Source organism: Rhinopithecus roxellana, chromosome 6 (genome assembly GCF_007565055.1).
Source record: "Rhinopithecus roxellana isolate Shanxi Qingling chromosome 6, ASM756505v1, whole genome shotgun sequence".
Lineage (NCBI taxonomy): Eukaryota > Metazoa > Chordata > Mammalia > Primates > Cercopithecidae > Rhinopithecus > Rhinopithecus roxellana.
Window position 1 is genome coordinate 54,426,380 of NC_044554.1, and position 22,274 is coordinate 54,448,653.

Genomic DNA, 22,274 nt, shown 5'->3' on the forward strand with positions numbered 1-22,274 from the left:
TAAGAATGTGGTTGGTCTTTCTGGTGTGGCCAGACTGTCAAATATGAGGTGCCCAACTTGAGCCACTGCATTAGCATAAACGATCAGGTGTGGTCCCAGGGGCCCAGCTTGAATAACAAAGACCCTTTCACACTGGAAATGCCAGTGATTTAGAGGTTACCTCCCAGGAGCCAGGACAAAGCCAGACCTGTTCAGTAAGGTTAATTATTATTATTATAATTACTATTTTGAGACAGGATCTTGTTCTTTTGCTGGGACTGGCATGCAGTGGCACAATCATGGCTTCGCAGCAGCCTTGACCTCCTAAGCCCAAGCGATCCTCCTGCCTCAGCCTCCCAAGTAGCTGGGACCACAGGTGCGAGCCACCACACCTGGCTAATTTTTTACATTTTTGGTAGAGACGGGGTCTCACTTTGTTGCTCGGGTTGGTTCTGAACTCCTGGGCTCAAGTGATCCTCCTGCATCGGCCTCCCAAAGTGCTGGGATCACAGGCATGAGCCACCACACCTGGCCAAGTTTAATTATTTCTTATGCAGTTCTTTACCTTGACTCTTTCTACCTACTCACTCCATCTCTGCCCATCCCTGTCCCTTCAGTTCCTCACAGCTACTTTCATTGCTGAATTGAGGTTCTCATTTTTGTCTTGTCCCCATAAACTCTGACATCAGTGACTGCACCCGCATTTCTTCCAGGATGTCTCCCTCCACAGACACCCTTGACTGCGGCGTGGCTGCTCCAGCTTCTTTCATCTTTCCTTTTCCTCATCAGTTTCTTGTTTTGTAGTCTCCTTTTTTTTTTTCTTTTTTTTGAGACAGAGTCTCACTGTGTCACCCAGGCTGGCATGCAGTGGCACGATCTCAGCTCACTGCAACCTTCGCCTCCCGGGTTCACGCAATTCTCCTGCCTCAGCCTCCCAAGTAGCTGGGACTGCAGGCATGCGCCACCACACCTGTCTAATTTTTGTAGTTTTAGGAGAGGTTGGCCAGGCTGGTCTCAAACTCCTGACTTCAAGTGACCTACCTGCCTTGGCCTCCCAAAGTGCTGGGATTATAGGCATGAGCCACCGTGCCTGGCCTTGTTTTGTTATCTCTGAATGAAGATGTTTCCCAAGACTAGGAGCTCCTCTTTCTTTTTTTCTTTCTTTCTTTTTTTTTTTTTTTAAGACAAAGTCTCACTGTGTTGCCAGGCTGGAGTGCAGTGGTGCGATCTTGGCCCACTGCAACCTCCACCTCACGAGTTCAAGCGATTCTCCTGCCTCAGCCTCCCGAGTAGCTGGGACTACAGGCACGCATCACCGTGCCCAGCTAATTTTTTTATTTTCGGTAGAGACAGGGTTTCACTATGTTGGCCAGGATGGTCTCGATCTCTTGACCTTGTGATCCACCCACCTTGGCCTCTCGAAGTGCTGGGATTACAGACGTGATCTCCTCTTTCCTTGCTCTTTCCCTTGTTGACCCCCTGCGTCCTCCTGCAGATACAGTCTCAGGAGTCCATTTTCAGCCTGAACTTTGCTTCGGGGCTTCCGTAGTTCCACCTGTGCTCCCATGTGTGGAGCATCTACTGATAAGGCCCACTGCCCTCTGCAACTCAGCATGTGGAGAGCCAGCTGCCCACCTCCTCTGTCAATGCCATTCTTCCAGCTGCTTGGGCTTAGGAGCCTCAAGAGCCCCGCCTTCCCTGGCCCTGAGTGGGTAAGGGGCCTTCTCTGTGTTCCCGTGATACTACTGCACGCCCTGGTCATTGCGCTTCTCAGAGTGTGGCAGGGAGCCCTTCTACATATTCTCCTGACTAAGCTGTGAGCAACTTGAGGGCATGTACAGCACCAGTCAAACTGTCCCCCACGGCCAGGCACAGTGGCTCACGTATGTAATCCCAGCACTTTGGGAGACCGAGGCAGGCAGATTGCTTGAGGCCAGGAGTTCCAGACCAGCCTGGGCAACATGGTGAAACCCCGTCTCTAAAAAATATACAAAAATTAGTCGGGTATGCACGCCTGTAGTCCCAGCTCCTTGGGAGGCTGAGATAGGAGCATCACCTGAGCCTGGGAGGGCAAGGCTGCAGTGAGCTATGATTGTGCTACTGCACTCCAGAGCAAGACCCTGTCCCCCCTCAAAAAAATTATCTGTCACATCAGAGAGCATGAGGGGAGAATGAGTCACGGCTGTCTTCGTTCTGTTATTTACTTCTTTCCTGTGTTACTGAGCTCATAACCAAATTGTCTTTTTTTTTACTTTAAGGCTGTTCCTTCTCTAAACCATGATGCTACCAGAATAACCTGCCTCTGTGGCTCCTCAGTGAATCCTGGTTGTTTCTTCAACTTTACCCATAGCTTGCCTGTCTAGAAACTTCCACACAGGAGCACTGTCTTCTATTCCTCGTCTAAACAAGCTCCCAGTTCCAGCCAAATTGTTTTCTTTCCAACTTGACTTGGTGATATTCCCAGCTACGTGTTTTTCCCCAACCAGGGATCCTTTTCCTCCTCAGGAACAATTTCTTCTCCTTCAAGTCACATCCCTACCCAGCCTTCCTGGCACAGCACAAATCTCATCTCCCCTTACCACCCAGTTGTCGTCTTTGAGCTTTTTTTTCAGCTATTGCTGGGGAACATTAATACACACATAACATACGACTTTGTGCTGATAATTCTTTCTCTAAGTCTATTACTATTTCTTTTTCCCTAGTTAGACTGAAAGTGTCTGAACAACAAAGCCCATGTCTTATTCATCTTCACATCATTTGTTATAACTTTTGTGTAGAAAGTTCTCAATGAAGTAAAATAAACAATTCTGTCTTCCAGTTCAACTTTGGAGACATCTTTGTCCACCAAGCCATCCACACCATCGAGTACTGCCTGGGCTGCATTTCAAACACAGCCTCCTACCTGCGGCTCTGGGCCCTCAGCCTGGCTCATGCACGTGAGTGAGCAGCCCAAGGGAGAGGGGCGCGGTCAGCTCTCCCCAACACCCCGGGAAACAGGTGCAATGTATTTGGAGGTAAAGGTGACTTCTCCGAGTTATTTGTGGATGTTTGCCGAAAGAATGGCTCTTCTTTCCCAGGCACATGTGCCTTTTCTGTGGGTCTGGCTGCACGTTGCTGGGGTGGTCACCCTCTGTATTAATAGTCTACTACTGCTGTGTAACAAATTGTCACAAACACTCGTGGCTTAAAACAACACAAATTTGGCCAGGCATGGTGGTTCACACCTGTAATCCCAGAACTTTGGGAGGCAGAGTTTGGGCAAATTCCTTGAGCCCAGGAGTTCAAGACCAGCCTGGCCAACATGGTGAAACCCACCTCTACTGAAAATACAAAAATTGGTTGGGCATGGTGGCGGGCGCCTGTAACTCCAACTACTCGGGAGACTGAAGCAGGAGAATTGCTCAGACCCAGAAGGCGGAGGTTGCAGTGATCCGAGATCGCATCACTGCACTCCACCCTGGGCTAGAGTGACACTCCGTCTCAAAACCAACCAACCAACCAACCAAACAAACAAAAACCAACCAACAACACAATTTGGTATCTTCTGGTTTTTGAAGCCAGAGTCCTAAAATCAAGGTGTGGGCAGCCGTGCTCCTGCTGTAGGCTGCAGGTAGAATTAGTTTCCTGGCCTTTCCAGCTTCTTGAGACTGCCTGCATTCCGTGGCTTGCGGCTCCTCTTTGCATCACTTCAACCTCTGCTTCTAGCATCAAATCTCCTTTTTCTCTGACTGTGACTCTCCTGCCTTCCTCTTATAAAGACTCTAGTGATGACACTGGGCATATCCAGATAATCCAGGATAACGCCCCTCTCTCAGGATTCTTAGCTTAATCTTATCTGCAAAGCCATTGTTGCTATGTAATATAGTATGTTGACAGGTTATTAGGATTAGGATGTGGACATCTTTGGGGATGGGGGAACATGTTTTTTCAGGCTACCATGTCCTCCTGCAAGGTGCTGACCTTTCAGTGAAGGTCTGCCTTGATTAGGAGCATTGCTGGGAGTCAGTCTGCTGCCCACTGAGCTGACCCTCGGGAAATGCTCACTACGGTTGTGAATTCACAGCAGTCCAGGGTCAGTCAGGCCAGACCCAGAAATACAATTCTTTCTATCTATCTATCTATCTATCTATCTATCTATCTATCTATCTATCTATCTATCTATCTATCCGTCTATCTATCTATCTATCTATCTATCTGACCGCCTATCTATCTATCTATCTATCTATCTATCTATCTATCTATCTATCTATCTATCTATCTATCTATCTATCTAAAAGAGACAAGGTCTCACTATGTTGCCCAGGCTGATCTCACACTCCTGGCCTCAGGGGATCCTCTTGCCTCTGCCTCCTAAAGTGCTGGGATTTCAGGCATTGGAAATACAATTTTGATAAAGATCTGAGCCCTGGGGTTGCCTAACGTCAGGAATTCTGACTCACCAACTCACTTCGTAAGCCCCATCTTGATCTCTGGGTCCTTCTCCAGTCTTGTTTCTTGTCAGTTTTCTTTAGTGCCCCACCAGCGCCCCAGACCCATCCATTTCATATGCAGTGGCCCTGCGGAGCGCTTTTTTTTTTTTTTTTTTTTTTTTTCTGAGACAGCATCTCCCTCTGTTGCCCAGGTTGGAGTGCAGTGGCGCTATCATGGCCTCGAACTCCCAGGCTCATGTCATTCTACCACCTCAGCTTCCCAAGTAGCTGGGACCACAGGTGCATGCCAATGCCTGGGCCAATTTTTGTATTTTTTTTTTTTTTTTTTGGTAGAGACAGGGTTTTGCCTTGTTGCCTAGGCTGGCCTCAAACTCTTGGTCTCAAGCAATTCTCCTGCCTTCACCTCCCAAGTAGCTGGGACTATAGGCACACACTGCTACACTTGGCTAATTTTATTTATTTATTTATTTGTTTGTTTGTTTATTTATTTATTTATTTGGTAGAGACAGGGTTTTGCCATGTTGCCCAGGCTTGTCTTGAACTCCTGGGCTCAAACAATCCTCCTGCCTTGGCCTCCCAAAGTGCTGGGATTACAGGTGTGAGCCACTGTGCCTGGCCTGAAGAACTATCTCCTGAAGATGCAGGACTCCCTGGGCCCCTCTGGGTGTTTGCCCCTGCAGCCCCCTTGCCTGAGATAGTCCCTTCTTTAACTCTCTCCACCTGATACTTAATTCCTTCTTCATAACTCAGCTGGAAATCTTCCTTCCTAGTCCCCCAGTCTGGAAGATGCCTGCCTGTGGTTCTGGGGCACGCTCTTAACCTAGCTTCAATTATAATTGTCTTGATGAGCCTGTCTCCCTACTGGACTATGAGCTCCTTGAAAGCAAAGACCCTGACTTTTATCTTAGCATTCCTGGCATTGAGCGTAATGCCTAGAACAGAGAAGGCAGGCCAAGGTGTGTGCTGAATGGATAGAAGCGAAAGCAGTAAAAGTGTGTGATTATTCATTTCCAGTAGAAACTCCAGTGCTCAGCATTCGTGTGATCTTCACAGCTCAGCTGTGTTTGTTTCCTCACACAGACTCACATACACATGCTTTCACATGTGCACGAACACTCAGATGCATACACTCAGCCCTGCGAGTACCTGCAGCACAGACACCCACAAGCATGTCTTTTTTTTTTTTTTTGATATGGAGTCTCGCCCTGTCACCAGGCTGGAGTGTAGTGGTGCGATCTCAGTTCACTGCAACCTCCGCCTCCCAGGTTCAAGCAATTCTTCTGCCTCAGCCTCCCGAGATGCTGGGACTACAGGTGCACACCACCACGCCCAGCTAATTTTTTTTTTTTTTTAATTTTTGTATTTTCAGTAGAGACGTGGTTTCACCATGTTGGCCATGATGGTCTCGATCTTTTGACCTCGTGATCTGCCTGCCTCGGCCTTCCGAAGTGCTGGAATTACAGGCATGAGCCACCACACCTGGCCACATGTCTAAAATTCCTGTGTACTGTTGTGCATTCATGTGAAGTGGTTATCCCAGGACTGTCACCCACTTGTTCCTTAGAGTGGATCTCAGCACTTCATGCAGTCAGTGGTGCTAACGTTGGTCTTCAGCTCCAACCCTAGCAGTAGTTGGAGGACTTGAGTCACAATAGGGCTGAGTCTAGATAAGACAGGAGGAGGAGTTTTGATATTCTTGGTCCCTGGGCCGGCATTTGGCCCTATGTGTCAGGGTGTCCTCTGGCCAGCCCGTGCACACACTGAGGGCGTCATTTGATTCCTGAAAACCCATATGGTTCATGGCTGCCTGGCCTGGTTCACCCACTGGGTCATTCTAGAAGTCCCTGCTAGACGTGGCTTCCATGCCATACTAACACAGTTGCTTAAAGAGGTAATGTGGAAGAATGGGGGAAAAAATTAAAACACTGACTTAAATTCTGGTCCTTTTGGCTGAGTAACTTACACAAGAAATTTAACCTTTGTGTGCCGGGGCTTTCATCAGTGGTTCTAGTAGTTAGCCTCCTGTACTGGTCAGGCTACGCTAAACTCTGTTGCAATAACAACTTACCCTCTAAATCTCAGGTCACTGGGCCAGAGTTTGGCACTATGTGTTGGGGTGTCCTCTGGCCAAAATTCCTCCTGTCTTATTTAGACTCATCCCTGGTATGACGCAAGTCCTTCAAACTACTGCTGAGGTTGGAGCTGAAGACCAACATTAGCACCACTGATGACTTGAAGTGCTAAGATCCACTTTAAGGAACAAAGTGGGGTCAGGGGTGGTGGCTCACACCTGTAATCCCAGCCCTTTGGGAGGCTAAGGCAGGTGGATCACCTGAAGTCAGGAGTTCGAGACCAGCCTGGCCAACATGGTGAAACCCCCTCTCTACTAAAAACACAAAATTAGCCGAGTGTGGTGGCACACACCTGTAATCCCAGCTACTCGGGAGGCAGGAGAATCACTTGAACCTGGGAGCTGGAGGTTGCAGTGAGCTGAGATCGCACCACTGCACTCCAGCCTGGGTGACACGGCAAGACTCTGTCTCAAAAAAGAAAAAAAAAAAAAGGAACAAAGTGAGTGACAGTCCTGGAATAGCCACTTCACACAAATGCACACCAGTGCACAGGAGTAAAGACATGCTTGTGGGTGTCTGTGCTGCGGGTACTTGCAGGGCTGAGTGCATCTCAGCATTCGTGTGCATGTGAAAGTCTGTGGATGTGAGTTTATGTAAGGAAACGAACATAGCCTGAGCTGTGAAGATCACACGAATGCTAAGCACTCGAGTGTGGGTCTAACCACACGGGGGTGAAGCTGTTCCCATTGATGAGAGACTCTGCACCACTGTAGCCGGTAGAAAACCAGAACTTGGGAGGCAGCAAGCAAACAGGGACCCTCTTCCTTGCATTCTATGTCTCTGCTTTTGTCATGTTCTGATAGCCACTTGCAAGTGACAGGCCTCTATCTCTCTGGGCCACATCATGGTGACCTTTTAGCGGGGGTCTTCAAGCCTCAAGCCAAGGATGTAGTGATGGTATTTCCCTGACAGGTGCATTTCCCAGGCTATTGGGCATGATAACTAGGGGAGAAGCAGTCTGACGTGCTGCGTGCCCAGGGACACCTAAACATGGACCCTTACTTGCATAGCTTGGACAGTGAGAGCCTTTGTAGTGCGGTTAGCTGGAGGCAGGAGCTCAGCTACAAGTCTGGGTTTTTTCCGATACCCATCCATGACCTCCCTCCTCTTGGATTTCACTCCCCTCAGGGCCTTTTAAAACATTCCCCACTGTCAGCCTTTGAGAGACTCCATGGGCATGCAAGAAGTATAGAAAAGACCTTTAGAGCTGGGGGCGTGGGAAACAGCTGAGAAGGTAAGGGGTAGGGAAGTGAGGGAGGGGGGGTGGTGTCACCGGAACAGGCCAGAGAGGGCTGTGTGATGTCTGTCCCTGAACTTCTCGGAGCTTTAGTTTCCTTATCTATAAGACGGGCATCATAAAACCTAATTTATAGGGTTGATACGGGCCTTACTGAGATAGTATGTGTAAACCGCTTTGAATTCCTCTGACTTGGCTCTTTATTTGGAGTCTGTGGCTGAACTTCAGGCTGTCTGTAAATCCCCTGAAACTACATTTAAGATGTTGTTGGGCGTCTCTGTGTGCATTTTTCTGGAGAAAGGAATCATGACTTTCTTCAGATTTCAGAGGGGACCCGTGACCACTGAAGAGTGAAAAGAGCCACTTTCCAGAGTGAGGCTGAATTCACCTCATGCCCTCAGTACCTGGCATGTGCCCTTGTACATTGCAGTGACTGAATAAATATTAGCAAACATTTTTTGAAATATGGTTAGGATCTTAGTCTTTTTAAAAATACTTTTACTGTGAAAAATTAGCATGTTTACAAAAATGCATAAAATGTATATATAGCCTAGTGGATTTCTGTGAAGCAAACACTCATGTAACCACGTCCTGGTCAAAGAAGAGGCCGTGGCCACGTGTGGTGGTTCACACCTGTAATCCCAGCACTTGGGAGGCCGAGGCGGGTGAATCATGAGGTCAAGAGATTGAGACCATCCTAGTCAACATGGTGAAACCCCATGTCTACTAAATAAAGAAAAATTAGCTGGGCGTAGTGGCGCATGCCTGTAGTCCCAGCTACTCGGGAGGCTGAGGCAGGAGAATTGCCTGAACCCGGAAGGCGGAAGTTGCAGTGAGCTGAGGTCACACCACTGCACTCCAGCCTGGGCAGCAGAGCGAGACTCCGTCTCAAAAGAAAAGAAAAAAAAAAAAAGAAAGAAGGGACCAAGGTGGAAGGATTGCTTCAGGCCAGAAATTGGAGGCCAGCCCGGGCAATGTAGCGAGACCCTGTCTGTACAAAAATTAAAATGAAAAAAAAAATACAAGTGTGGTCCTGTGGTTCCAGCTACTTGGGAGGCTGGGGCAGGAGGATTTCTTTTTCTCCCTGTGTCCTCACATGGTGTTGACCACACTCCTGACTTTTATAATAGCAAATTTTGTGCTTTTTAACATAGTTTTATCCCTTAGCAATTTAGTGTAGTTTTGCATCTGTTTGAATTTATGTGAATAGAATCATGTCTTAGCTCGGGCTGCCATGATAAAACCGCCTGGGCTGGGCGACTTAGCAGCAGACAGTTATTTTCTCACAGTTCTGGAGGCTGCAAGCCCCAGATCAGGGAGCAAGAAAAGTGGGGTTCTGGTGATGACCCTCTTCCTGGCTTGCAGATGGCGGCCTTCTGCCTGTGTCCTCACATGGTGGAGAGAGGGGAAAAGAGACAGAGAGAGAGGGGGAAAGCTGCCTGGTGTCTCTTCTTATAAGGGCACTAATACCAATATGAGAGCCCCACCCTCATGACCTCACCTAACCCAAATCACCTCCCAAAAGCTCCATCTCCAAATACCATCACTTTGGGGGTTAGGCCTTCAACATATAAATTTTGGAGAGACACAGACATTCGATCTCTAACAAATTGTATTGTTTTGCTTTTCTGCATGTAAATTGTATTACCAGGATTTGTTTATTTTGTCACCAGTAGCTATAGTTTGCTTACTTTCCTTGGTGAATAATATGCCTCCACATGTTTGTCTGGTTTCCTCTTGATGGAAATTCCACCCTTGGGAACAAAGCTTCTGGAAACAATCTCGTGCAATGCCCTAGGGTACATGTGTCAAACTTCTCCACCTTGGAGTAGAGTTGTTGAATCATAGGATGTACAGATTTAGGATTATAATGTACAAATAATCTGCATTTATAGCCTGGTGTGGTGGCTCTTGCCTGTAATCCAAGCATTTTGGGAGGCTGAGATGGGAAGATCACTTGAGCCCAGGACTTCAAGGCCAGCCTGGCCAACATAGAAAGACCCCTTCTCTATTAAAAAAATTAACAGGGCCAGCTGTGGTGGCTCACACCTGTAATCCCAGAACTTTGGGAGGCCGAGGCGGGCAGATCACTTGAGGTCAGGAGTTTGAGACCAACCTGGTCAACATGGTGAAACCCTGTCTCTACTAAAAATATAAAAATTAGCCAGGCGTGGTGGTGGGTGTCTATAATCCCAGCTACTCAGGAGGCTGAGGCAGGAGAATTGCTTGAACCCGGGAGGTAGAGGTTGCAGTGAGCCAAGATCATGCCATCGCACTCTAGCCTGGGCATCAAGAGTGAAACTCTGTCTCAAAAAAAAAAAAAAGACTAACAGAGAGTGGCAGCACACTCCTGTGGCCCCAGCTACTTAGGAGGCTGAGGTGGGAGGATCACTGGAGCCCATGAGGTCAAGGCTGCAATGAGCCATAATTGCGCTACTGCATTCCAGCCTGGGTGACACAGTGAGAACCAGTCTCAAAAAAATAATAATAATAAAATAATAAAAATCTGAGCTGGACATGGTGGCTTATGCCTGATTTCCCAGCACTTTGAGAGGCTGAGACAGGAGGATTGCTTGAGGCCAAGAGTTGGAGACCATCCTAGGCAACATAGTGAGACCCTGTCTCTATTTTAAAAAATATATATGTTAATATTTTTAATTAAAAAGATGAAAAAATACAATAAATAACAATCAGCATTTACAAGATAATCCCAGTGGTGTCTCATACCTTGCAGAACTGTCTGAAGTGCTGTGGACTATGGTGATGAACAACGGCCTTCAGATGCGAGGCTGGGGAGGAATCGTTGGGGTTTTTATTATTTTTGCCGTATTTGCTGTCCTGACAGTAGCCATCCTTCTGATCATGGAGGGCCTCTCTGCTTTTCTGCATGCCCTGCGACTGCACTGGTAAGTATGGTTGTGCCGTGGAAGCTCGATGTGGTGTTGGGAAAGGGAGTGGGCTGTGGGGCCAGCCGACTGGGTTCAAATCTTGACCTGTGTGTGACTTCAGCAGCTTACATACCTCTTTGGAACCTTAGTTTAGTCATCTGTTAGTATAATATTAAATGATGTAATATATGTACATATATATACACACTCATTCATACTCATTCAGACACGCCTATCTACGCTAAATGTTCTCATTTACTCCTCCCCTTTTAGGTGGTCAGTGTTCATTTGTTACTACAATTGGCTTTAACCCAAGTGACACTTTCAAGTATTGGCAAGGTGGCATCTGAGATAGGCTCAGAGAAGACATGCTTAGAAAATCTGGAATGTTTGGCTTTTTTTTTTTTTTTGAGACGGACTCTCCCTCTGTTGCCCAGGCTGGAGTGCAGTGGCGCAGTCTTGGCTCGCTGTAACCTCCACCTCCCGGGTTCAAGCGATTCTCCTGCCTCAGCCTCCCTAGTAGCTGGGATTACAGGTGTCTGCCACTATGCCCAGCTAAGTTTTGTATTTTTAGCAGAGACGGGGTTTCCCCATGTTTGCTGAGCTGGTCTCAAACTCTTGGCCTCAAGTGATTCACCCACCTCAGCCTTCCGAAGTCCTGGGATTACAGTCATGTACCATCACACCCAGCTAATTTTTGTATTTTTAGTCGAGATGGGGGTTCCCTGTGTTGGCCAGGCTAGTCTCAAACTCCCGGTCTCAAGTAATTCACCTGCCTCAGCCTCCCAAAGTGCTGGGATTACAGGCATGTCTGAATGACATGCCCGGTGAATCTGGGATGTTTCGCTTTTGTTGCTGAGTGCAGGAGTTATACCAACAAGGTATGAAAGTCTCAAACGTGCAAAGAGAAGGAGGGTACCACCAGGAGGGAGACGCTCACAGGGAGCCCTGGACACGCACAGATTATCCATCGACAATCAGCTGTCATTAGGTTGATGAATGTGGAAACGTGTTCAGGCCTCTGGTTGTCTTCCAAGTTATATTTCAACCAATAATTCTGAGTGTGCAGAGCAGGCCCTTCAGCTGCAGAGACTGTACACAGCTTGCCCTGCTGTTTTCTTCCTCCCTCTGTGGCCACTATTCATAAAGAAGCCTTTACACTTCTTGTACTGAGTGAGGAGAGTCACAGCATCCCCTGCCTCCGTGATGATGTCATTCCCCTCCATGTCATTGAGGAGATGAACCAAACTCCATAACTTAATAAAACATAAATAAGGCCGGGCACAGTGGCTCACGCCTGTAATCCCAGCACTTTGGGAGGTCAAGGCGGGCGGATTACCTGAGGTTGGGAGTTCGAGACCAGCCTGACCAATGTGGAGAAACCCCATCTCTACTAAAAATACAAAATTAGCTGGGGTGGTGGCGCATGCCTGTCATCCCAGGTACTCGGGAGGCTGAGGCAGAAGAATCGCTTGAACCCGGGAGGCAGAGCTTGCAGTGAGCAGAGATTGAGCCACTGCACTCCAGCCTGGGCAACAGAGCGAGACTCCATCTCAAAATAAATAAATAAATAAAATAAAACAAAACATACATGATCCTACATGATATCAGTTATGTGAGTTACAAAAATATAGGTCAAGGGTCTTTGCGTTCTATAATATGCGAGTCCCACATTTTAGAATTAGATGGAAATGGAAAACGATGCGAGAGGGCACTGCACAGTGAGGGCATCTTGGCTTGTGATGGGGGTGGGGAAGCTCCTTCCGTGAGGGAAGAGTTGTTATGCTGTGGCCATGAGCCCACAAGCAGAGAGGCCTAGAGGAAGTGAGGGGGAGGGGAAGGGGAAGGTGGTAAGAGACAGGTGAGAGAAGGGCTTAAAAAATCCTCAGATTCATGGCCTGGGTGCAGTGGCTCACACCTGTAATCCCCACACTTTGGGAGGCTGAGGTGGGTGGATCACCTGAGGTCAGGAGTTCAAGATGAGCCTGGCCAACGTGGCAAAACCTGGTCTTTACTAAAAATACAAAAGTTAGCTGGGCGTGGTGGCAGGCGTCTGTAATCCCAACTACTCGGGAGGCTGAGGTAGGTGAATCGCTTGAACCTGGGAGGTGGAGGTTGCAGTGAGCTGAGATCGCACCACTGCACTCCAGCCTGGACCACGAGAGTAAAACTCCGTCTCAAACACACACACACACACACACACACACACATATAAATTAGCTAGGCATGGTGGTATGTGCCTGTAGTCCTAGCTACGCAGGAGGCTGAAGCAGGAGAATCTCTTGAACCTGAGAGGCAGAGGTTGCAGTGAGCCAAGATCGTGACACTGCACCCCAGCCTGGGCAATGGAGTGAGACTCTGTCTCAAAAAAAAAAAAAAAAAAAAGAATCCTCAGGATTCTAATGATAGCCATCAGCCTGGGGGCCTGCCGTGGCCAACCCTTCTGACTTTGTGCTTGATTTTACAAATGCTCTGCTGCCTCGTCCCTCCACCTTCCAGCCTCTAACTGATGTGTTTCAATGTCCCTTTTCTTACCCCATACCCTCCCCACAACAACAGGGTTGAGTTCCAGAACAAGTTCTATGTCGGGGATGGTTACAAGTTTTCTCCGTTCTCCTTTAAACACATCCTGGATGGCACAGCCGAGGAGTAGGCTGAGGGCTGCACCTCCCGCAGCGGTCTCCATGCCAATGAAACAAGTTCAGTCTGTCTTTGGTATCAGCCCCTGCAAGGCGTTCAATGGGAAGGTTGTTCTTGGCTCACCTGAAGCATGAAGCTGTGTATTATTTGAATATCAGCCTGTGGATTTGACACGACTTAACCATGTCAGAGAAGAAGGACTTTGGCAAGTGGTTTTTGTCTTCGTGTGGGGTATTAATTCTCAAATAATAAAATAATTGAGAAATGAGGGGAGAATGCTAAACAGATGTCTTCTTGCAATATTTTAAATACTGTATTTGAGAAAATAAACATCTGAGTCATTCACTTTTTCCTTAAGATGTCTTTATTCGGCCGGATGCAGTGGCTCATGCCTGTAGTCTTAGCACTTTGGGAGGCCAAGGCGGGTGGATCACCCAAGGTCAGGAGTTCGAGACCAGCCTGGCCAACATGGTGAAACCCCGTCTCTACTAAAAATACAGAAATTTGCTGGGTGTGGTGGCAGGTGCCTGTAATCCCAACTACTCGGGAGGCTGAGGCAGGAGAATCACTTGGACCCTGGCGGGCGGAGGTTGCAGTGAGCCGAGATCATGCCACTGCACTTCAGCCTGGGAGACAGAATGAGACTCCATCTCAAAAAAATAAGCAGTGAGCAGAGATTGCACCACTTCACTCCAGCCTGGGCGAAAGAGCAGCGACACTCCATCTCAAAAAAAAAAAAAAGATGTTTTTATTCAAAATTATTCCATACCAGACTGGGCACAGTGACTCATGCCTGTAATCCCAGCACTTTGGGAGGCTGAGGCGGGTGGATTACCTGAGGTTGGGAATCCGAGACCAGCCTGACCAATATGTTGAAACCCTGTCTCTACTAAAAATACAAAACTTAGCTGGGCATGGTGGCGGGCGCCTATAGTCCCAGCTGCTTGTGAGGCTGACGCAGGAGAATCGCTTGAACCCAGGAGGTGGAGGTTGCAGTGAGCCAAGATCGAGCCACCTCACTCTAGCCTGGGTGACAGAGCAAGACTCCATCGAAAAACAAAAAATTATTTCATACCATTTACTACTGACAATTATAGGCCAAAGCCAAACAACAGAGCTACACAAACTAATCCCAGAGAAGGATTATGCATATTCTATTTCCTCATTTCCTCCTTCCTCAAACACCTTTCCCCCTTGTCTAGGGCTAAGCATTACAAGCTTAGGAACTTTCTCATGAATTTTCACTGAGGAAGAAGAGATAATGTTCTCGATTGGAGGGAGGGCCGCCCCCGGTGTGGACCTCTGGATTGCTAAATCCTGTGAAAAGAAGTGTGGCAACAGGACATCATCAAGGACTTTGTTTACTGTCAATGCATGTTATGCTGGAGTAACTGGAGAAAGAGATTTGGAGACTTGGACGAGTTCAGAAAATGGTGTGCTGGGAGGGAAACCACCAAGTGGTCTGGCCTGTTACTCCCTGGCTCTGTGGGCGCCAAAGTCATCAAAGGCATCTTAAGTGCCTACACTAGCAGACTCCTAAGAGTCCGATAAGATAGATATATGATATACAAGATAAGATATATATATATATGTTTGCATATATATAGAGAGAGAGGTAGGGTCTCACTCTTGCCCAGGCTGGAGTGCAGTGGTGTGATCACAGCTCACTGCAGCCTCAACTTCCCTAGCTCAAATGTTCCTCCCACCTCAGCCTCCTGAGTAGCTGGGACTACAGGGGTGTACCACCATGCCCAGCTAATATTTTTTAGTTTTTCGTAGAGTTGCAGTGGGTAGGGGGCGTCTCACTATGTTGCTCAGGCTGGTCTTGAATTCCTGGGCTCAAGCTATCCTCCAGCCTCAGCCTCTCAAAGTGCTGGGGTTATAGGCATGAGCACAGAGCCCCACTGACTGTTTTGTCTGGATGGACTTTATCCATGTAGATTATTATCTTTTTGGTAACTATACTGATAGAAGTAAGTATAGTTGTCTTTTTTATTTTTTTAGTGCCTTTGCAATTTACAAAGTACTTAATAGTATCTTATTTAATTTTTTTTTTTATTTTTTTATTTTTTTTTGAGATAGGACCTCACTCTGTCTCAGGGACATGCTGGAATTTAGTGGTGCAATCTCACCTCACTGCAACCTCCAGCCTCCCAGGTTCAAGCAATTCTCCAGCCTCAGCCTCCTGAGTAGCTAGGATTACAGGCAACCGCCACCACCCATGGCTAATTTTTGTACTTTTAGTGGAGACAGGGTTTCACCATGTTGGCCAGGCTGGTGTCTTAAAATCCTGGCCTCAAGTGATCCGCCTGCCTTGGCCTCCCAAAGTGCTGGGATTACAGGTGTGAGCCACTGCACCTGGCCAGTTCTAAATTTTCAAAGTAAAGTTCTAAAAGAGTTTATTAAATTCAAAATTATGCTTTGGATGAGACTCTTTTTTTTTTTTTTTTAAGATGGAGTCTCGCTCTGTCCCCCAGGCTGGAGTGCAGTGGCGCTAGCTCGGCTCACTGCAAGCTCCGCCTCCCGAGTTCATGCCATTCTCCTGCCTCAGCCTCCTGAGTAGCTGGGACTACAGGCGCCCGCGACAGTGCCTGGCTAATTTTTTGTATTTTTAGTAGAGACGGGGTTTCACCGTGTTAGCCAGAATGGTCTCGATCTCCTGACCTCGCAATCTGCCTGCCTCGGCTTCCCAAAGTGCTGAGATTACAGGTGTGAGCCACTGCACCTGGCCGAGACCCTGTTTTTTAAGTGCCCACCTGCCCTGTGTGTGGTAAAACTGACTGGTGCTCATGGAAGCAGCATTGCTCAAACGTAAAAGGAAGCTTCTATGTCACCTTCCATGCCAGTGTCATGACTTTTCCAGCACGGTGGAAGGCACATATTAGATGCTCGATAAATGTTCACTTAATGAGGCTGAGCAAAAGAATGATGGCTAAGGTCAGAAGGTGTACATGTTTGATTGAGTCCCAACTTTGATGCTTTATCATGAGTGCCCTCAGGAAAGAAATGGAGTTGTTCCCCTCATTGCCAAATGGAAATAATGATCTCCACCTCTCTGAACTGTAGAAAAGGTGGTTATAAAGCCCTGGGTATGGAGGAGATACCATCAGTGATGGCTGAACTGGGAGAATAGACTAAGACAGCATGCAAATGGTGGGATAAGAAATCCACCAATCCCATTCCCCCATGGCCACTGGATGATTTTCAGGTTTTCAGCTCACTACTGTCCATCTCAACAACTATCTAAAAAGAACAGTGTGCTTAAGTGGATCACCAGCCTTTTGACCCTGAATTCTATTTTGTTTATTTTTGTATACCACTCTGTAGTTTTAAAGTAGAATTAGGCCAGGCATGGTGGCTCACGCCTGTAATCCCTGCACTTTGCGAGGCCGAGGTGGGTGAATCGCTTGAGGCCAGGATTTTGGGACCAGCCTGGCCAACATTGTGAAACCCCATCTCTACTAAAAGTATGAAAATTAGCCGGGCATAGTGGTGCACGCCTGTAATCCCAGCTACTCAGGAGGCTGAGGCAGGAGAATCACTTGAACCCAGGAGGCAGAGGTTGCAGTGAGCCGAGATCATGCCACTGCACTTCAGCCTGGGAGACAGAGCGAGACTCTATCTCAAAAAAAAAATAAATAAATAAAAATAAATAAGTTTTTAAAGTAAAAAATTAGAATTACCTAAAAGACATTGCACCTTTCAAGTGTATGACAGTGTAACAATATTTAACAGTTGTTTTATTAAGTGAATGCCTAAAAGTATTCAACATTAAATTCAATTCACAGTAATGTTTGCAAATACATTATTATCAATTCTTAAATATTTCAAATCAAGCAACTTGAAATTCAGAAGCCTTGCTCTCAAATAACTCTTCTACAGTGACACAAAAACTGATAGGAGCCTATGAGTTGAGTCCCAGTGTCTAACCAACATGACTGTATCCTCACTGGTGAACTCGTGTGAGGGAGCTCCAAGGTTAAGAGGTGCAGGCCCCTCTCAGATCCTGCCAGATGCATCTGTGTGACCCATTGCAAGGGCAATAATCACCATCAAAATCTTCACTTGCAATGGGTGCACACAGGAGGAATGCAAACACCTAGTAAAGAAACTCGAATGGGCTATCCTGATAGGCTTTGCACTCATCCTTTACTCCTTTTTTTTTTTTTTTTTTTTTTTTTTTTTTTTTTTTTTTTTTTAAGACAGAGTCTCATTCTTTCTCCCAGGCTGGAGTGCAGTGGCACGATGTTGGCCCACTGCAATCTCCGCCTCCCAGCCTCAAGCAATTCTCCTGCCCCATTCTCCTGAGTAGCTGGGACTACAGGCATGGACTACCGCTCCCAGCTAATTTTTGTATTTTTAGTAGAGATGGGGTTTTGACATGTTGGCCAGGCTGGTCTTGAACTCCTGACCTCAAGTGATTCACCTGCCTTGGCCTCCCAAAGTGCTTGGATTACCCAAAGTGCTTGTGAACCACCACTCCCAGCCCATTCTTTACTTCTTCTTCTTTTTTTTTTTTTTTTTTTTTTGACACAGAGTCTCACTCTGTTGCCCAGGCTGGAGTGCAATGGTGTGATCTCAGCTCACTGTAACCTCTGCCTCACAGGTTCGAGTGATTCGCCTGCCTCAGCCTCCCGAATAGCTGGGATTATAGGCGCATGCCACCACACCTGGCTAATTTTGTATTTTTTTTTTTTTTTTTTTTTTTTTTGAGACGGAGTCTCGCTCTGTCGCCCGGGCTGGAGTGCAGTGGCCAGATCTCAGCTCACTGCAAGCTCCGCCTCCCGGGTTTACGCCATTCTCCTGCCTCAGCCTCCCGAGTAGCTGGGACTACAGGCGCCCGCCACCTCGCCCGGCTAGTTTTTTGTATTTTTTTTTAGTAGAGACGGGGTTTTACTGTGTTAGCCAGGATGGTCTCGATCTCCTGACCTCAAGTGATCCACCCACCTCAGCCTCCCCAAGTGCTGGGATTACAGGCATGAGCCACCGTACCTGGCCCTTAAATCATGCTGTGGGCCCTCAGCTGGGACTCTTCAACTGCAGCTTCTTGGTCAATTTCCTTCTCAGTTTGATGGCATACACACAGGGATTTGCCTCTCCGTTTGAAAGCCATGTTCTTGCTTTCTGGAATGTCAGATAACTTGATTTCAATTTTCGACATGGCCAACTCATCAGCAGAAGCACTGATGCTGGAAACAAACTGGGAGATGACATTCTTGGCAGCATATGCGACACCCACAGCAGGTGTTGCAGTTACCAAATAGGAGAACCCTTTCCTAGCCTTGCCATCCTCTTTCGAAGACTTTGCCTCATCAAAAATCTCAGTGCAATGGTAATCAGGGAAGTCGGGCACATTGATGTCTCTATGGGAATAACGAACAGAAGCAGGGACATTGAGGCCCACAGAGTTGACCCAAGACTGGCTCACAGCCTGGCCACTCAGTGACTCCTGGCATAGCAAAGCGTGCTCCATGTATAGTACAGGCGGCTCCACGGTAGCGGGCACCATGGCCTATACCAGGGGCTACAATGCCTGCTACCCTGCAGGATGTGGCCGACAGAATGGGCATGAACCTGCCCCTTAAGTCTAAACAATGGCTGTGAGCAAACGTTTGCAAGGGCAAAGCTTCCCTCTGCCCCTTGCCTAGGTCTTCTCATTCAGCAATTCCTCCAGCTGTCCTGAGAACAACAGTAATTTCCTCCAAAGTTCGGCAGCCTCTTTCTGTCTTAACAAGAAAGGTAATTTCCCCTTTAAAAGGGGATCAGGTGCAGGCTGCTGAGAAGAGGGTGTGCCCTAGATGTCATTCACTTGCCCAGAATGCAAAGTTGGCCCTTAAAGATTCCTGATCTGAGACCCGACCTGAAAGGAGAGGATAAGATCAGGGAGCCAGGCGTCTTGGGAACACAGGTCTGGACACCCCTGAGAAGCTATCAGTGCTCCAACTTCCGTCTAAGACTTGGCCACGGTGAGGGGAGCAAAAGAGCCTGAAATTGGAAGGCTGTCCAAGGAATATACAGAGGTGAGAAACTTGTGGGCAACATTGATGTGGACTTATTTTTTCCTGCTGCTGTAGAGGGTGGGGGTGGGGCATTGACTGTTAGTTTGTGGCTGAGGGCAAATGGAGCATGAAAATTTCATTTGATATTGCAAAACAAATTACATCACACACCACACACAAAACTCAGTTTAAAAAAGATCTACTGTGGCCCAATTATTTCTGGTTAAAAAAAATCAGTATAACAAAATTCAATAGAATAAAATGTCAATCAGTCCTTTAAATTTGTTTTAATGAAGCTCGAACTCCATCTGAGCCTTGGGTTTCAGGGTAAATCCCCAATCTATTAGTTTCTTGCCAGGTTTTCTGAAGGTAGGTCATGGATTACTTTTCCATTGTAGCTTTTTAGGAACTGATGGTGAGGGATGCAAAGCATTCTTTTCCATGTTATTCCCTATTTTCCTGAGTTGTTCTAACTGATCATCCATCTGCCAATTCATCCATTCATCCATCCAGCCATCCTCTTACTGAGTTAGAAAGGATTTAGAATGACATAGGAAACCAGCCGGGCGCGGTGGCTCACACCTGTAATCCCAGCACGTTGGGAGGCCAAGGTGGGTGGATCACAAGGTCAGGAGTTCAAGACCAGCCTGACCAAGATGATGAAAACCCCGTCTCTACTAATAATACAAAAAAATTAGCCAGGCATGGTGGTGGGTGCCTATAATCCCAGCTATTCAAGAGGCTGAGGCAGGAGAATCGCTTGAACCCACGAGGTGGGGGTTGCAGTGAGTGGAGATCACGCCACGGCACTCCAGCCTAGGCAACAGTGAGACTCTGTCTCAAAAAAAAAAAAAAAAAAAAAAAAAAAAAAAAAATAATAATAATAATAATAATAATAATAAAAATGACATAGGGAACCAAAGAACAAAGGATGTTAACTCAGCCTTTCCAGCGTTCTATTTCTGAGTTAAGATCGCAAGCTGTATCCCTGAGTAATGTTCCTCATCTCCATCTCTCAAACACTTTGTTCTCTTCTTTCTTTCTGTAGCTTTTGGCTGAAACTCTAGAAACTACTAAGAAAATACATTTCATATATATGCTAACTTTGAGTTTGTGTTTGAGTGTCCTTTTAATGACTTGGAGAGTAAGCCCCTTTACAAGGTACAGATGCGAACGCTGCGATCCTGAGAATCTCCTGCCAACAACCCTGTGCCCCGCAACTTGCTCCACCAAAGGAATCCTGTTGTCGAAAACTCTGTATCCTAATAGGGCAGGAATGAGGACTTTCTCTGTTGCAGGTAAACCTGTACGTTTGTTTCTTCCCCCTCTTGGCAAATTCCCCTGACACTGGGGACCCACCTCGCCCTGATCATCTTTCAGGGCCGTGCGTTGGGAAGACCGGTGTTACAACTGACGGGCACCGAACACTGTTCCTGTGGTGGGGCAAGGGCCGGTTTGCTCCTCTGAGCCACACCTCACCACCAGCCCTTTTCTTCACCCTCACTCCACCCCCTGCACCAACTATGCCTTTGGAAGAACTGAAGTTTGAAAGCTTCTTCTTTCTCTAAAATATATTGATTTTGCAATGTGGAAAACGGAGAATTTTGGGTGAAAAGTATCCATTTTGTCGAGCCTCTCATAAGTAAGATGAAGTGACTAGTTTGGAGAGGTTTTGAGGTCTTATTTTCCAGTAGGAAAGTAGCACACTGAGAACACAATTTGCCAACACCACTCAAGTTTACCTGTAAAATAAAATCAACCTGTTTTAGAAAACAAGCGACTTTTTCTCCCCCTTTTGGGAATTTTTTTATTTGATCCCAGTGTGTTCTAATATTAGCAGAACATTAGCAATAAATGCCTTTTGGATACATATATATTTGGTAACTGTAGATACTTTATTTTTATTTTTATTTTCTGAGGTGGAGTTTCATTCCTGTCGCCCAGGCCGGAGTGCAATGGCACAATCTCAGCTCACTGCAACCTCTGCCTCCTAGGTTCAAGCGATTCTCCTGCCTCAGCCTCCCAAGTAGCTGGGACTACAGGCACCCGCCACCATGCCCAGCTGATTTTTTGGAGATGGAGTTTCACTCTCTCGCCCAGGCTGGCGTGCAGTGGTTTGATCTCAGCTCACTGCAGCCTCTGCCTCCTGGGTTCAAGCAATTCTCCTGCCTCAGCCTCCTGAGTAGCTGGGACTACAGGGGTGTGCTACCACGCCCAGCTAATTTTTGTATTTTTAGTAGAAACAGGGTTTCACCATGTTCTCCAGACTGGTCTCAAACTCCTGACCTCAGGTGATCCACCTTCCTGGGCCTCCCAAAGTGCTGGGATTACAGGCGTGAGCTACCGCCCCCAGCCTGTAGATACTTCAAAACATTTCCGAGTAAATGCTTTGTGATTGTGGTGAAATTGTAAAAATTTGTTTGATAGCTTTGCTCAGAGATGAGAGATAGTACTACCAGGAGGACTTTTGATGCAATGGCACACTGACGTATTTTATAAACATCATCTCGTTTCGTTGTCATCACACACTTAAGAGGAAGTTTATCAGTTGAGAATTGAACAAAACTGCAAGTAACAGAGACCACAAATCACAGTGGCTTGGACCTAAGAGGTATATTTCTTTCCTTCGTACGTAGTGTCTGGAGATGAGCAGTTCAAGGCTGCGGAGATCTCCTGGTCCTCGGTTTCCAGGCTGTTGCTCTCATGCTGGCCAGATTTGGTCCGAAGTTTCCATCTTTCCATCTTTCCATTTGCATCATGACCTGAGATGCCAGCCAGAGGGCCAGCCACCCTGCCTCTAGTCTAACGAGGGGGTGTGAGGAAGAGGCAAGGGGCAGAAGAAGGTTTTCCCTGAAGCCCCAACAACCTTCACCTGCATCTCAGTGGCCACTGCCACCAGTAAGGTACAAGGGAAGCCCTGATGTTGGGTAGGCAATAGCAATTTCTCCCACCGGCAGGTAGAATTATTT

The 22,274-nt window shown here is 47.1% G+C and overlaps 2 protein-coding genes and 1 pseudogene across 3 annotated transcripts in view; 2 read left to right on the top strand and 1 right to left on the bottom strand.

The window, feature by feature from the left end:
* Positions 1-13,651, top strand: part of ATP6V0A4 (ATPase H+ transporting V0 subunit a4) — a 68,038-nt gene extending 54,387 nt beyond the window's left edge. The window contains exons 19-21 of one of the 2 annotated variants that reach the window (XM_010356306.1): positions 2,798-2,915; positions 10,513-10,684; positions 13,226-13,651. In XM_010356306.1, the coding sequence (XP_010354608.1) occupies positions 2,798-2,915; positions 10,513-10,684; positions 13,226-13,319 (384 nt within the window). In that variant the 3' untranslated portion in view covers positions 13,320-13,651. The remainder of the gene's footprint in view (positions 1-2,797; positions 2,916-10,512; positions 10,685-13,225) is intronic. The other variant, XM_010356307.1, reaches the window with a different exon arrangement.
* A 798-nt stretch (positions 13,652-14,449) lies between these two features.
* Positions 14,450-18,909, bottom strand: LOC104656634 (annotated as a pseudogene).
* Positions 18,910-19,141: 232 nt separating this feature from the next.
* SVOPL (SVOP like) overlaps positions 19,142-22,274 on the top strand; it is a 101,973-nt gene continuing 98,840 nt past the window's right edge. The window contains exon 1 of the mRNA XM_010356308.2: positions 19,142-19,326. The gene's annotated coding sequence lies outside the window, so the exon portion shown is untranslated. The remainder of the gene's footprint in view (positions 19,327-22,274) is intronic.